This window comes from Dipodomys merriami, unplaced genomic scaffold (assembly GCF_024711535.1).
Source record: "Dipodomys merriami isolate MVZ:Mamm:240054 unplaced genomic scaffold, mDipMer1.0.p SCAF_45, whole genome shotgun sequence".
NCBI lineage: Eukaryota > Metazoa > Chordata > Mammalia > Rodentia > Heteromyidae > Dipodomys > Dipodomys merriami.
The window spans coordinates 2253894-2270675 of NW_027206013.1; the positions used below are offsets into that span (position 1 = coordinate 2253894).

General features: G+C 44.5%; 1 protein-coding gene across 6 annotated transcripts in view; it reads right to left on the reverse strand.

Annotated features, from left to right (window-relative positions):
- Med15 (mediator complex subunit 15) overlaps window positions 1-16782 on the reverse strand; it is a 65071-nt gene that overhangs the window by 34039 nt on the left and 14250 nt on the right. For all 6 annotated transcript variants that reach the window (XM_069994311.1, XM_069994309.1, XM_069994308.1 and 3 more), the window contains exon 2: window positions 12296-12383. In XM_069994311.1, the coding sequence (XP_069850412.1) occupies window positions 12296-12383 (88 nt within the window). The remainder of the gene's footprint in view (window positions 1-12295; window positions 12384-16782) is intronic.

The following is a 16782-nucleotide window of genomic DNA, read 5'->3' on the forward strand; positions in this document are numbered from 1 at the left end:
AAAAGTGTGGCCACACTGGATCTGGCTGTGACCTCAGGGCCTGGGACCCTCCCATGGTCAGATGGGAGGCGTGACCAGAGGCGGCCCAGGATGTAACCTAGCAGGAGGGGGAGATGACTGCTTCCAGGTGTGTCAGTTACATAAGTATCAGATTCTGGGCGGAAACTTAGCCAAGAGGTAGAGAGGTGTCTGAAAAGGGCCTGCTTGGCTGGGGACAGACCTTACAACTGACTTCAAACCTTGATTCTCAGATCTCAGGCTCCTGAGTAGCTAAGATTATAGGCATGAACCACTGGCACCCTGGTTTTATTGCTCACATTTATCATAATGTGACTGTTTTTGCAATTCCCTAATAATGAGATATTATGTTTCATGTGCTTACTGGCAATTTTCTATCTTATTTTTTTTCCTGTCTGGTACTATTCTCTATATATTCTGGATAGTAAACTTATTAAATATATGGTTCATATTTTTCTATTCCATGTGTTGTCTTTTCACTCTTTTGACAGACTCCTCTAATACATAGAAGGTACAAGGTTGGGCTCCAGACTCGATATTGGATATGTGCTTACGCAGTTGTCCCAGTACCATTTGTTGAAAGAACAATCCTTCTCCACTGAGTTCTTTTAATACTCATGTTGACAAGTAACCATAGCTATGAACCCTTATTTTATTTTTTTATGGGTGTCATTGGGCTTGAACTTTGGGCTGTTCCTGAGCTTTTCAGTGCAAGGCTAGCACTCTATCATTTGAGCCACAGTGCCACTTCCGGTTTTCTGCTGGTTACCTGGAGATAAGAGTCTCACAGATTTTCCTCCCAGGGCTGGCTTTGAACCACGATCCTCAGATCTCAGTCTCCTGAGTAGCTAGGATTATAGGCATGAGCCACTGGCGCTTGGTGAAAGCTTATTTCTTTTTCTTTTTGTCCGTTGTGGGGCCTGAACTCTGGGCCAGGCTGCTGTCCTCAGCTGTTTAGCTCAAGGCTAGCACTCTACCACTTGAGCCATAGCCAAACTTCTGGCTTTTTCTGCTTATGTGGTACTGAGGAATTAAACCCAGGGTCTCATACATGCAAGGCAAGCACTCTACCACTAAGCCACCTTCCCAGCCCAGCTTATGTCTTTTTTTGTGTGTGTGCTTTTACTGGAGCTTGAACTCAGAGCCTAGCATTGTTCTTAAGCTATTCTGCTCAAAGCTAGTGCTCTATTAGTTGAGCCACAGCTCCACTTTGAGCTTTTCTAGCTGGTTAATTGGAGGTAAGAGTCTCACAGATTTTCCTGCCCAGGCTGGTTTCAAATTTTAGACCTCAGTCTCCTAAGCTGCAAGAATTTGAAGCATGAGCCACCAGCTCATATCCTAAATTCTTGGGCAAGTAACTCATCTTGATTAACAGATAGTCGAGCAGAATATATATATGCAGATTTGGAGAAAAGCTGTAACTTTTTTTCTGTTTCAAAAAATGGTCTCTCTATAGAGCTGATGTTGGTCTAGAAATTGCAATGTAGCTCATACTGGCCTTAAACTCACATTCTTTCCTCCACAGCCTATAAATGAATAGAGACCTTTAACATCTCTCACCAGGCAGGGCTTTGGACTTTTGAGGTCTCTTAGAAAGGCTGATGGTAGGAAAGTATCTCCTTTTACTTGATGTGTGCTGGTGTTATCTTCCCTCTCTTCCCTCCCTTGTTTCATTCTTTTGTCTTTCTTTTCTTTTCTTTTTTTTTTTTGGTCACGGGGCTTGAACTCAGGACCTGGGCGCTGTTCCTAAGCTTTTTCACTCAAGGCTAGCACCTTGTTCTGCTCTTTTTTTTTTTTTTTTTGGTCAGTTGTGGGGTGTGAACTCTGGGCATGGGCATTGTCCCTCAGCTCTTCATCTCAAGGCTAGCATTCTACCACTTGAGCCATGGCACCACTTCCAGTTTTCTGGTGGTTAATTGGAGATAAGAGTCCCACAGACGTTCCTGCCCAGACTGGCTTTGAACCATGATCCTCAGATCTCAGCCTCCTAAGTAGCTAGGATTACAGGCATGAGCCACCAGTGCCTGGCTGTTCTGTTCTTTTCTACCTGATTGTTTATCATGTTCTGTGATTTGTCCAAAGTGGCCATGAGCTTTCATATTCTCCCCTCATGGTCCCTAGTTTCACCTTGACCCAGAAATATAACTTTTGCGTAACATGATGTTTAACTATGTGTTTAACATAATTGGCCCTCTGTATCAGCCACTTCTGCATTCATAAATTCAACCAACACAGACAGGAAATACTTTTTAGAAAATGGGTCTATATTGAACATACATACTTTTTCATCATTCTTCCCTAAACAATACAGTATTAACTATTTCATAGCATTTGCACTAGATTAGGTATCACAGTAATTTAGATGATTTAAAAAATATGGGAGGATGCCGGGCGCTGGTGGCTCATGCCTGTAATCCTAGCTACTCAGGAGGCTGAGATCTGAGGATCGTGGTTCAAAGCCAGCCCTGGCAGGAGAGACCGTGAGACTCCTATCTCCAATAAACCACCAGAAAACCGGAAGTGGCGCTGTAGCTCAAGTGGTAGAGCACTCGCCTTGAGCTGAAGAGCTGAGGGACAGCGCCCAGGCCCAGAGTTCAAGCCCCACGACCGACAAAAAAAAAATAAAAAAATAAAAAAAATATGGGAGGATGTAAATAGATACTATGCAAATTGTGAACTATTTTGTAGAAGTGATATGAGCATCTGTGGATTCTGGTATCCTTGATGATAACCCATAGATAACAGGAAGAACAATTTAAGGTTAATTTTAAAAGATCAACAAAGCAAACATAGGATATGCATCAGTTCTTGCTTGCTTCAACAGCACATAGAATAAAACTGGAACAATCCAGAGATATGTGTGGCCCTGGTGTATACATGATATATACATCTGTGAAGTGGTCCATATTTAAAATAAAAGGGAAAATGCATCCAATTTTAGTAAGCATTTCTCCAGAATGCCCCTTAAGGGCTGACAAGTGCCAAGCCTCTTGACTGCCATCTGAATTAGTGGGTAGCAATCTCCTGAACTTTGGCCTGTGTGTGTAGAGCATTCTAGGCATAGCTACTTGTGTTTCCCTCAGCCCTCTCTAGAAGACGAGTCCCATTCATAGGAATTTTAAGATCTTCAGGGATTAATGCAAGTGTCTTTGTTTGTTTTGGTAGATGGGCTTCAATAAAAGAAGTGGCATAGTCAGGCACTGGCGGCTCATGCCTGTAATCCTAGCTACTCAGGAGGCTGAGATCTGAGGATTGTGGTTCAAAGCTAGCCTGGGCAGGAAAGTCCATGATACTCTTACCTCCAATTAACCACCAGAAAACCGGAAGTGGTGCTGAGCTCTAGCCTTGAGCTGAAGAGCCCAGGAACAGCACCCAGGCCCAGAGTTCAAGCCCCATGACCGATGAGAGAGACAGAGAGAGAGAGAGAGAGACAGAGAGAGAGAGAGAGAGAGGTGGCATGGAGAGGCATTTAGATTCAGGTATATTGGTGTGGCCTCTGTGCAAGGATGGCATTCAAATATCATATCCCAGTTTTCTTCTAACTAGCCTTGTGACATTCTGGGCAGGCAGTTACTTACTATCTGTGTTTGTAGACTGGACAGAGTCTACTACTTCAACTAGGCTACCACACATGAAGAACACAGACTGATGGGCACAACACATTAGAGTCTGCAAACAGGATCTGGCCATGAGACCTGGAACAAAACACTGTCAGAATACAACTTGGAGAACACCAACAATAGAGGACACTAGCCATTTGGAACTCCTTCAGATAAGAATACAAGGACAGGGGCTGGGGGTTTAGCCCAGCGGAAGGGCGCCCACCCGGTAGGCACAAGGCCCTGGGTTCAGTCCTCAACCCTGGAAAAAGAAAAAAAAAAAAAGAATACAAGGACGGCTGGGAAGGTAGCTCAGTGGTAGAATGTTTGCCTTGCAAGCATGAGGCCCTGGGTTGGATTCCTCAGCACCACATAAGCAGAAAATGCCGGAAGTAGAGCTGTGGCTCAAGTGGTAGAGTGCTAGCCTTTTTTTTTTTTTTTTGAAGGTCATGGGGCTTGAACTCTGGGCCTGGGCGCTGTCCCTCAGCTCTTCAGCTCAAGGCGAGAGATCTACCACTTGAGCTACAGCGCCACTTCCGGTTTTCTGGTGGTTTATGGAGACAGGAGTCTCACGGTCTCTCCTGCCTGGGCTGGCTTTGAACTGCGATCCTCAGATCTCAGCCTTCTGAGTAGCTAGGATTACAGGCGTGAGCCACCAGCGCCCGGCTAGAGTGCTAGCCTTGAGCGTAAGAGCTGAGGGAAAGAACCCAGGCATAGAATTTAGGCCCCATGACCGACAAAAAAAAACCAGACAAACAAAAAGAATACAAGGGGCTGGGAGATGGCTCAGTGGTAGAGCTCTTGCCTTGCATGCATGAGGCACTGGGTTCGATTCCTCAGCACCACATAAGCAAAAAGAAAAAAAAAAGCAGGAAGTGATGCTGTGACTCAAGTGGTAGAGCGCTAGCCTTGAGCTGAAGAGCTGAGGGACAGTGCCCAGGCCAGAGTTCAGGCCCCACAACTGGACCCCCCCCCCAAAAAAAAAAAGAATACAAGGACTTTCCTTGTTTTGACAACCTGAAATGCCCAGTAGTGCCCTGGTTCCCTTAAAGGTGGCATTCCTAGACCTACAACCTTATTAGGCTTCCAAGGGAAGAGCATATTCCTCCTCTGTGATGCAAAACCTCCCAGCTTCTCCTAGTATCCTAGCAGAGAAAACTGTTCCCCATCCTCCTTGCTCTGGGTCCCATCTTTTAACAAAACTGTTTCACAGCTATTCTAATGTGGTCTTAGACAGCAGTGGCAGGTATAACTGTGTAGCTAACCTGGAAAGTTCTCCTATAATGACCCTGGTAGTAGGAAGGTCCTCAACTGTACTAGTTGGGATCCACCGTTTGGAACTTGAGCAGTAAGTAGATAAAACAATGGACATTGAAGCTGGATGCTGGTGGCTCAAGCCTATAATCGTAGCTACTTAGGACACTGAGATCTGAGAATTGCAGTTTGAACCTAATGTGGGCAGATAAATTCATAAGACTCTTATCTCTATTTAATTAACCAGCAAAAAAACCAGAAGTGGAGATGTGGCTAAAGCTGAAGGACATCAGCTATGAGAGAAAAAGCCAAGCAAGAGGGCAAGGCCAGCAGAGTGCTGGTGATTCATGCCTCTAAATCTTAGGAGGCTAAATCTCAGGAGGCTGAGATCTGAGAATTGTAGTTCAACCACAGAAAACAGGCAGTGGAGCTGTGGCAAAAGAGCTCAGGGCAGTACCCAGACCCTGAATTCAAGCCCTTATTGCAGGGTGGGGGAGGGGGAAAGGAAGGGTAAGGTCTTGAGTTCAAGCCCCAGTACTGGCATATAAGCACAGGCACACATGCACGCACACGCGAACACACACACGCGAACACACACACACACACACACACACACACACACACACACACACACACACACAGATGGACATCAGATACAGTGTTCAAGTATACTGTCTGTCTGTGTAAAACCCAAGAATTCCCCATCATTGCTCTCATGAATAATTCTTATCTAATTAGTCAGGGTTTCTTGTGTAGTTTGAGATTTAAAGTCACCTTAATCAAAGGTCTGATATTAACAAGACATAGTATATATATATATATATATATAATGCAACATAAAGCAATTCAAATACTAAGGTAGAGTAAACTACATATTGAGGAGCTGTTGTGCTTCTAGGACTTTGTTTGATTTTTTTTTTTTTTTTTTGGGTCCGGTTGTGGGCCTGACCTCTGGCCTGGGTGCTGTCCCTCAGCTCTTCAGCTCAAGGCTAGAGCTCTACCACTTGAGCCACAGCGCCACTTCCGGCTTTTTTCTTTTTGCTTATGTGGTGCTGAGGAATTGAACCCAGGGCCTCATGCATGCAAGGCAAGCGCTCTACCACTGAGCCACCTTCCCAGCCCTCATTTGTTGTTTTTTTTTTGTTTGGTTTTTTTTTGGTCCGGTCATGGGGCCTGAACTCTGGGCCTGGGCGCTGTCCCTCAGCTCTTCAGCTCAAGGCTAGCACTCTACCACTTGAGCCATAGTGCCACTTCTGGCTTTTTTCTTTTTGCTTATGTGGTGCTGAGGAATCGAACCCAGGGCCTCTGGCATGCAAGGCATGCGCTCTACCACTGAGCCACCTTCCCAGCCTAGGACTTTGTTTGAGATGGAAGGCTCACTCCTCTGTCATGGAAGGATCTCTGAGGTTGCCTGTCTCCATGATGACCCTGCAACAATCACTAGACTCCCTACACATGAGACCACTGCCCAAAAGGTACTGTAAATCTCTCTTGAATCTGTGATGGCCTTTAAACCTATATGCAAATGATGTTCTACAACTTCTGAATACTAGCAGCTTCTACTCTTTCCCTTGAAGAGTACTGCGAAAAGTCTGAGCTATTCTGTTAGGGATATCAATATGAATGCTACATGACATACACACAGAGAGTAAAGCCTGTATAGAACTTCCAGCATAGCCTACCTGCCCACTACAGACAGGGGCAAGGGAAATGAGAAGTAAACTCAGTAGAACAGCCCAGCCAGGGAATTCCAACTAACCCAATCCTAAATCACAGAAGTAGGAGTAATATGTCACTCCTGTAAGCCACTAAGTCTCAATATGATTATAAATTAATGTATAATACCAAACCAGGGGCTGGGAAGGTGGCTCAGTGGTATAGCGCTTGCCTTGCATGCAAGAGGCCCTGGGTTCGATTCCTCAGCACCACATAAGCAAAAAGAAAAAAGGCGGAAGTGGCGCTGTGGCTCTAATGGTAGAGCGCTAGCCTTGAGCTGAAGAGCTGAGGGATAGTGCCCAGGCCCAGAGTTCAGGCCCCACAACCGGAACAAAAAATAATAATAATACCAAACCAATAAGGTCTATATTTTAGAAGCTGAGATTAATTCCATAAATTAACTGTAAGAAAATACACACATGTAAAAAAAAAAGAAAAAAAAAAAAGAAAATACACACAACTGGGTGCTGGTTGCTCACATCTATAATCCTAGCTACTCAGGAGGCTGAGATCTGAGGATCAAGTTTCAAAGCCAGCCCAGGCAGAAAAGTTCGTAAGACTTTCTTTCTTTCTTTCTTTCTTTCTTTCTTTCTTTCTTTCTTTCTTTCTTTCTTTCTTTCTTTCTTTCATTCTTGTAAAGATACTGTACAGAGGGGTTATGTTATATGAGTAAGGTAATGGGTACATTTCCTATCGAGCATTGTTACCCCTGTAAGACTTATGACCAATAAACTACTCAGAAAAAGCCAGAAATTGCACTGTGGCTCAAGTGGTAGGTTGCTAGCCTTGAGCAAAAGAAGCTAAGGGACAGTGCCTAGGCCCTGAGTTCAACCCCAGGACTGGCAAAACAAAACAAACAAACAAAAAAAAAACCTCAATGTAAGGCCAGATACCACTAACGTATTACAGGAAGGAGTAGGAGAAACACTAGGGCTCCTAGGCATGGGTCAAAACTTCCTAAGTAAAGGGCTGGGACTGTGGCTTAGTAGTAGAGTGTTTGTCTTGCATATATGAAGTCCTGGCTTCGATTCCTCAGTACCACAAAAGCCAGAGGTGGTGTTGTGGCTCCTTGGTAGACTGCTATCCTTGAGCAAAAGAAGCTCAGGGACAGTGCCCAGGCCCCGAGTTAAAGCCCCAGGACTGGGAAAAAAAACCAGAAACGGGAAAAAAAACAACAACCAAAAACCCCAAAAATTTTCTAAGATCAAGACTCATGACAAATTGAAGAAAGCCTAGATAAATGAGATTGTATCAAACTGAAGAGTTTCTGCATGGCAAAGGACATAGCTAACAAGATAAACAGAAAGCCCATAGAAAAGAAGATTTTTACCAGCTATGCATCAGACAAGAATCTCATCTTCATTAAACCACTCAAAAAACTGGAAGTGGTGCTGTAGGTCAAATGGTAGAACGCTAATCTTGAGCTGAGCTGAAGAGCTGACAACCAACACACAAAAGTCAAGCCAATTAATAAATGGGCTAAAGACTTAGAGACTTCTCAGAGTAAGAAGAATAGCAAATAGACACATGAAGAAATGTTCAACCAGCTTACACTAAGCAAAAGGAAAGAAATGTAAATATCACCTGATGTGGAAGAAATAATTGTATTGTCAAAGCTCATAGAATTCACAAACTTTATAGATGATGATAATGACAATTTGCCTTGTGAAAGCTAAAATGTGTTTATGACTTTAACTAAGTATCACTATTCCACAATACTGTGAAATATGTGAAATTTATGTAATCACCTAATCATAATTAAAAAAAAAAAAAAGAAGAAAAGTTAGAGAAGGGGTGGGTTAGGAGCAGTGGGTGACAGTGTTATCAGACACTTTATATTCATATACGGTTTTGTAGTATGGGAACTTCTTTGTACAACTACTTACATGGAGGGCTGGGAAGATGGTAGAGTGGTAGAGTGCTTGCCTTGCATACATAAGGCCCTGGGTTCCATTCCTCACCACCACATAAGCAGAAAAAGCAGGAAGTGGCGCTGTGGCTCAAGTGGTAGAGTGCTAGCCTAGAGCTAAAGAGCTGAGAAACAGCGTCTAGGCCCAGGGGTTAGCCCCCACGACCAACAAAAAAATTAAATAAGGGGCTGGGAAGGTGGCTTAGTGGTAGAGTGCTTGCCTTGCATGCCTGAGGCCCTGGGTTAGATTCCTCAGCACCACCTAAGCAAAAAGAAAAAAGCCGGAAGTAGCGCTGTGCCTCAAGTGGTAGAGCACTAGCCTTGAGCTGAAGAGCTGAAGGACAGCGCCCAGGCCGAGTTCAAGCCCCACGACTGGACCCCCCCAAAAAAATAAATAAATAAAATAAAATAAATCTACAAGTAAAGCCAGGCGCCAGTGGCTCACATCTAGTTACTAGTAATGCTAGTTACTCAGAGGCTGAGATCTGAGGACTGCGGTTCAAAGGCAGCCCTGGCAGAAAAGTGCCTGAGACTCTTATCTCCAATTAACCACCAAAAAACTGGAAGTGGCACTGTGGCTCAAGTGATAGAGTACTCACCTTGAGCTGAAGAGTTGAGGGACAGTGCCCAGGCCCTGTGTTCAAACCCCATGACTGAAAAAATAAATCTACAAGCTAACACATGAGGTGGTAAAAAAACAAAACAAAACAAAACAAAACAAAAAAACCCACTAGGGCTAGGAATGTGGCTTAGTAGTAGAGTGCTTGCCTAGCGTACATGAAGCTCTAGGTTCAAATCTGCAGTTTCACATAAACATAAAAGACCAGAAGTGGTACTGTGGCTCAAGTGGTAGAGTGCTAGCCTTGAGCAAAAAGAAGCTCAAGGACAGTGTCCAGGCCCTGAGTTCAAGCCCCAGGACTGGCAAAAAAAAAAAAAAAAAAGAAAGAAAGAAAAAAAGAAATTACACTGGGATATGATAAATTATACAGGTTTCTAGACAGTCATACAGTGAGACCAAAGGAGAATATTCATAGGACTGGATCACAAAAGCTCAATAACTATGTACATTTGATCATATAAATAATATTTTATGAAATTAACTCTAAGAAATGGAAACAAGGATTTTTTATTGTTGCTGTTGTTGCTGTTTTTGTCCTCCTTTTGTTAGTTTGTCTTTGACGGGGGGGGGGGGGCAACAGAAAAGGTGGGATAAAGGGTGAACAACTATAGCAGTGGTACTCATTGGACACTATTTTGTGGGTGAAAATAGGAGGAAAAAAGTGGAAGAGATTGAGGGAAGGGATGGAGCTGGGAAAGTGGCTCAGTGGTAGAGTGCTTGCCTTGCATGCATGAGGCCCTGGGTTCGATTCCTCAGTACCACATAAGCATAAAAAGCCAGAAGTGGTGCTGTGGCTCAAGTGGTAGAGCGCTAGCCTTGAGCTGAAGAGCTGAGGGACAGCACTTAGGCAAAGAAAGAAAGAAAGAAAGAAAGAAAGAAAGAAAGAAAGAAAGAAAGAAAGAAAGAAAGAAAGAAAGAAAGAAAGAAAGAAAGAAAGAAGGAAAGAAGGAAAGAAGGAAAGAAGGAAAGAAGGAAAGAAGGAAAGAAGGAAAGAAGGAAAGAAAGGATGCATTCCTAAGCCAGCACCAGTGGCTCACCCCTGTAATCATAGCTACTCAGGAAGCTGTGATCTGAGGATCAGAGTTCAAAAACCAGCATCGGCAAGAAAGTCTGTGAGATTATTAATTAACCACTAGAAAACTGGAAGTGGGGCTGTGTCAAGTGGTAGAGGGCTAGCCTTGAGCTAAAGAGCTCAGGGACAGTGCCCAGGAGGTTCAAGGCCCACAAATGACCACCCCCTCCCCACAAAAAAAAAAAAAGAAAAAGAAAAAAAGAAATGCACTCATCACCTGACTTATGTAACTGTAACTCCTCTGTATATCACTTCTACAATAATAATTCTACAATAATATATTTTTTTAAAATAGTGTTCTGGGCTGGGAGGTGGCTCAGTGGTAGAGTGCTTGCCTTGAATGCATGAGGCTCTGGGTTCGATCCCTCAGCACCACATGAGTAGAAAAAATCAGAAGTAGCACTATGGCTCCAGTGGTAGAGCGCTAGCCTTGAGCTGAAGAGCTGAGGGACAGGGACCAGGCCCTACAACCAACTAAATAAATAAATAATTTAAAAAAAAATAGTATTCTAACCAAGATCAAAAAAGAAAAAAAGGTGTGTGAGCACAAAAAATATACAAAAATTTAAAATCTCATCCCCTAAATATTTGAGAATTATATATTTAGTAAGAGATTTGTATTCAAATTTACAAAGAACTAGTAAAGCCCAGAAATGAAAAGATTGATAACTTAATGGTTTAAAAAAAATCCATAGGCAGCAGGGCGCTGGTGGCTCACGCCTGTAATCCTAGCTACTCAGGAGGCTGAGATCTGAGGATCAAGGTTCAAAGCTAGCCCGGGCAGGAGAGACCGTGAGACTCCTATCTCCAATAAACCACCAGAAGACCCGGAAGTGGTGCTGTAGCTCAAGTGGTAGAGCGCTCGCCTTGAGCTGAAGAGCTGAGGGACAGCACCCAGGCCCAGAGTTCAAGCCCCATGACCGACACACACACACACACACAAAAATCCATAGGCAAATGAAGCCAAGTGCAGTGGCTCACATCTGTAATCCTAGCTATTCAGGAGGTAGATATCAGGAGGATCATAGTTCAAAGCCAGTCCTCAAAAAGAGTTGGGACAGCTGGGCATAGGTGGCTTGCTCCTATAATCCTAGCTACTCAGGAGGCTGAGATGTGAGGCTTGCAGTTCCAAGCCAGCCCGGGCAAGAAAGTCTATGAGACTCCTACCTCCAATTAACCACCAGAAAACCAGAAGTGGCGCTATGGCTCAAGTGGTAGAGTGCTAGCCTTGAGCTGAAGAGTTGAAGGACAGCACCCAAGCCCAGAGTTCAAGCTTCACAACCACAACCACAAACACCATCACCAACAACAAAAAGATGGGTGCTGGTGGCTCAGCTCTGTAATTCTAGCTACTCAGGAGGCTGAGATCTGAGGATTGTGGTTCAAAGCCAGCCCAGGCAGTAAAGTCCAGACCCTTATCTCCAACTAACCACCAGAAAGTGGAAATAGAGCTGTGGCTTAAAGTGGTAAAGTGCTGGCCTTAAGCAAAAAAGAGCTCAGGGACAGTGCCCAAGCCCTGGGTTCAAGCTCCACAACCTACTTCTACTCACCTCAGTATGCTCTTAAGGGCTCTTCCATGTGCATTCATGTGCACATGCACTTTTTTTTTTGCTACCAAACTTTGTTATTTTGCTTCACTCTCCAAGGAGAGCCACAGATGGGAAAAGAGGATCACTTAAAGACCAAGGTGGTACACCTGGCCCAGAGCAAGAGTCTACAGTAGAAATCCCTCTCCCTATACCACCTATTCCAGGCCTCAACCCCGACAAATATTCCCTGCCTCATTAAACAGAGGAAACCCTTCTCTAACCCATGCATCAGGGCCCTGCAGGGCTCAAGGAGGACCGCACTGGCTCTGAGGCCAAGGGCAGAGCATCTCCTTCACAGGACTCATCAGGGCTGACCACATACAGCAAAGGCCAACAGTGAGGTCCAGAGGCAGAGCCATATCCAAGATGCCAACTTAGTGTCCTTCCCATTGCATGGACACACAGGAGGACCCAGAGAGAACCTTCCCACTCCTCAGGACCCCAGTATAGTTTTCAGATTCTGTAACACTCCTCTCCCAGACCCTCTTTCTTGAGGAGTTTTACACAACAGTGCCTTACCCGAGTCTTGGCCTTCAGGAACACATGGCTCTCCATATCCTTGCTGGATTTACTGTGGGCCACACCAGCTTTCCTCATGGCATCCTCACTGAAATACAGAGAGAGAGAGAGAGAGAGAGAGAGAGAGAGAGAGAGAGAGAGAGAGAGAGAGAGAGAGAGAGAGAGAGAAAGTGTTACACAGTAAATTGCTTCCAGGGGCCTGACCAGAGTCCTGCACAACAACTGCCCTTAGGTGGCCCAGGTGTTGTCCCTTGCATGCATGAAAGGGAATGCTTAGTGGAGAAATATCAGGAGGCTGAGTTTGGAGTAAAGGGGCAGGACCATGAGAAGGAATGGAAAAGTGTTTATCACGAAGTAAAATGGAAGCTCCATAAGCAGGCTGAGAGCCATCCCTAAAGACTGCCCACAATCAGCACAAAATCAAGTATGTATTAGACCTGGTCTCCTGGCCTCTTAGTGGCCCCTCCCTAATTGTGCCACTGAATACAGTGGAAGCCTAGTTCCAGATTCCTCTTCTGTAAACAGGCCACAGAAGTCATCCCCCAGTTCCTATGTAGAACAATGCATGTCTCTTGATGTGACCAAAGAGACCAGCCCCAATGTCAACAATTTCTAGTGTGGGAGATGAGGAGACAATTCATAAAGTATGAAAACAGGAAATCCCATTAAAGTTTTTCTATCACATGTTGTTCCAGAGATAAACACTGTACATATGAGGCAGGCAGAGCTCTTCTTGAATAAGAGTGGTGTAAGCTGTGCCTCTAACAAGTGAGTATAATATACAAAAAGTGTACCTGCTAGAAAGGAAAGGGCATATCAGACTTGGGCTCTGTGACCTATCCCCTGTCTCCTAAGGGACTGGCTGCTCTACTCTGCTCTCATTCTGCTCTTCATTCTTCCCTATAGGGTGGGTCTCCTCCCTACCTGTCTTGCCAGCACTAGGTTTTATGATAAACAAACTAGTATGCCAGGGCTCTTTAGCCTCAGTTCCGAAAATAAACCTAGTTAAACCTGTCTGTGTGCAAAAGCACAAATCAACTAAGCCCAGGGTACTGAAGAATGTTGGACACAAGAGCTGTAGTATCAGGTCCATGATCCTCAAAAATCACAGAAAGAAAACTGAGACAAATAATATAAAACAATATTGGCCTATCACACTTCTAGATTCTTCATTTAACAACCAGAGCTCAAGCCCTCCTCATCAGCTTCCTGAAGCCTGAACTCAAGCAAAGAGCCAAAAACAGGTTCTTGCTTGCAAGGAATCCAGGGGAAAGGAACAGATGCATGAGGTCTCTGGGGCCACAAGAGACTTAAGAATAATGATGTAGGATAGTAACAAAAGCTTCCACATGAAGTGCAGGATCAGAATTAAGGACAAGCAACAGAGAGCCATGCGTGGGGGTGGAAGGAGCACTAGTGAGGACCTGGTGTGCTGTGCTGAAGTTGGCTTGGAGTCAGGTGCTCCACCTTGGAAATGGAAACATCTCCTGGTAGGCTCTAAGAAGTCACTGAGTATTTTCAACAGAACTGACAAAGTGTTAACACAAGAGAAGAGGGGTGCATTGGGGTCTGAGGGGGACCTGGCAGCACAGGGGCATCTGGGCAATCATTGAATATTATACCACCTTTGCTCCAGTCAGCAGACTAGCAGGTCCCAGGAGACACACTGAATCTCTACCACAGCAAAGATGCCTGGTATATGTATAGAGACCAGATGCAGCACATAGCTTATTGCAATAGTTTTGAATGGTGGGACAACCACAATTAGCAACTGTGCCAAAGGAACATCCTTAGTGAGGAATGGGTAAAAAACATCAGATGTCAGGGCTTATGATGAGGATGAGCCCTACTCTATCCTGCCTGGGCAACATCACAGGTGACATGGCTGGTATGAGAATTGTTAATGACTCAAGAGTCTGAAAAGCATCAACCTGGTTAGAAGCCAAAAACAAGCCTATACTGAACTAGAACATACCACTTAACAGCAAGAAACTAAGAAGCAGAGGCCAGTTCTGCTGAGCTCTATGAACAAGGAACTGCTGTGAGAGCCTGCAGCTAAGGAGGAAGAAGGCTTTCCTGAAGCCAGGCCCCAGGGCTGTGCAGGTCAGTTCTATGCAGTCACTACCATGTCCTCTGCCCAGTGGCTGCTCAGATAGCCCTTTCATGTTTGATGCCCAAAACATAAACCAAGATGCTCTGAGCACTGTTTTCAGTCCTGCAAACCTTTTTTTTTTTTTTTTTTTTTTTTTTTTTTGTCGGTGGTGGGGCTAGAACTCTGGGCCTGGGTGCTGTCCCTCAGCTCTTCAGCTCAAGGCTAGTGTTCTTGATCCACAGCACCACTTTCAGTTTTCTGGTGGTTTATTGGAGGTAAAGAGTTTCACGGTCTTTCCTGCCCAGGCTGGCTTTGAACCCTGATCCTCAGATCTCAGCTTCCTGAATAGCTAGGATTACAGGCTTGAGCCACCGGTGCCCGACTGCAAACCATTTTTCAAAAGGTTTTGCTTCTAATTATAGCTTGAAAATCATGTGCTATAAAATAGAAGACAAGCCAAACAAAACAGGCATTTCCACCTTTGCTAATATTGTACTTTGTCCCTGGTAACCCTTCCACCTGGCTCCAGTTCTTGGGCCTCCCAATCCTCACTTGTAGTTATGTCTGGTCTTCCCTTACTCACACTGAGACCTCAGTTAATCAATCTGTGAGTGGCTGTGGTCAGGACCCAGCATACCTTGAGAACAGCACTGGTGTTGTTCAGAATTCCTTCTGCTCACTCTGGCTGCAGAAAAGCCAGGAAATCTCCCTCCTGAGAAGATGGAGATAGAGGAGTGGCCATTCATGTTTTGGCACTCACTATACCCAAGTAACTTCCTGGCAGACTGCAACCAGCATGTATAGAGTCTCTTCACCCATCTAAAAGAATTAGAAGCCAGGCACTGGTGGCTCACGCCTGTAATTCTAGCTCCTCAGGAGGCTGAGATGTGAGGATCACAGTTCAAAGCCAGCCCAGGCAGGAAAGTCCATGAGACTCATCTCCAATAAAACCACTCAGAAAACCGAAAGTGGTACTGTGGCTCAAGTGGCAGAGCACTATCCTTGAGCTGAAGAGCTGAGGGACAATGCCCAGGCCCAGAGTTCAAGCCCCACCACAAAAACAAACAAACAAAACAAAACTTCAAAGAATCAGAAGCTTGAATATGGGACTTTTTACCCTGTGTATGTAAAATAAAATCATAAAGACCTAAAGAGGAAAAATTATACAATTATCAAGTATATCATCAGAAGTAGATCACAAAAAGGAAAAAAAGATTTAAGGAAAAAGCCAGGAGTGGTTCTGTGGCTCAAGTGGTAGGGCACTAGCCTTGAGCTGAAGAGCTGAGGGACAGCACCTAGGCCCAGCGTTCAGCCCCTATGACTGACAAAAAGAAAAAAGAAAAAGGAAAAAAGGAAAAATAGAAGTGAAGCCAGGTGCCAGTGGTTCACCCCTGTAATCCTAGCTACTCAGGAGGCTAAGATCTGAGGAATGTGGTTCAAAGCCAGCTGAGGCAGGAAAGTCTGTGAGACTCTCATCTCCAATTAATCACAGAAAAAGCCAGAAGCTGTAGTTCAAGTGGTAGAGTGCTAACTTTGAGCAAAAAGAGTCCAGAGACAGTGATCAGGCTCAGAATTCAAGTCCCAGGACCAACAAAAAAGAAATAAAGAATCTATCAGCCATCTACAGAAAGGAAAACAAGTTCTGTGTTCTGTGCTTTTCAGCTACTCAAGGCCACCGTGGCATTTGAAGGAGAAGCCCTGGCTGCCCAGTTTCTTGTCTGTTGTCCTAGATCCTGCTATACCTCACTTCACACTATGTGTAATCATCCTTGCACCAGGACTCAACTAGAGGTTTACTCTCTAGAAAAACATCAACTAGAGGGAAAATAAATCTACTATGCTGTCAGGAACAAGTGCTTCATACCTATAATCTTAGCTGCTCAAAAGGCTGAGATCTGAGAATTGAGGTTTGGAGCCAGCTAGGAAGGCAAATCCAAAGGCTCTTACCTCCAATTAACTAGCAAAAAGCCCGAAATGGAACTATAGTTCAAGTGATAGAGTGCCAGCTATAAGTAGAAGTGGAAAGGACTGAGCAACAAGGCAAGACCCTGAGTTCAAATCCCAGTAGCAGCAGAAGAAAAAATTTTTTACCAAGCTGAGAAAGCACATAGCTAACTAAGTGACCTGATCCACACTAACTGCAGAAAAGATGTGCAAACTAATAGCAACAGAGACAAAGAAAACTAGGCATACATTTTCATTTTGTGCCAATACTGGGACTTGAACGCAGGGTCTCGCTCTCTCAGATTTGTCTGATGCTTAACCTCCATCTTCAGATCTCAGCCTCCTAAGCAGCTAGGATAATAATAATAATGAGTCAGTGGCCACTGACATGTATTTATGTTTATAAGGCAGGGCCTCATTAACTTTGCCTGTACTGGCCTTGAATCCATTA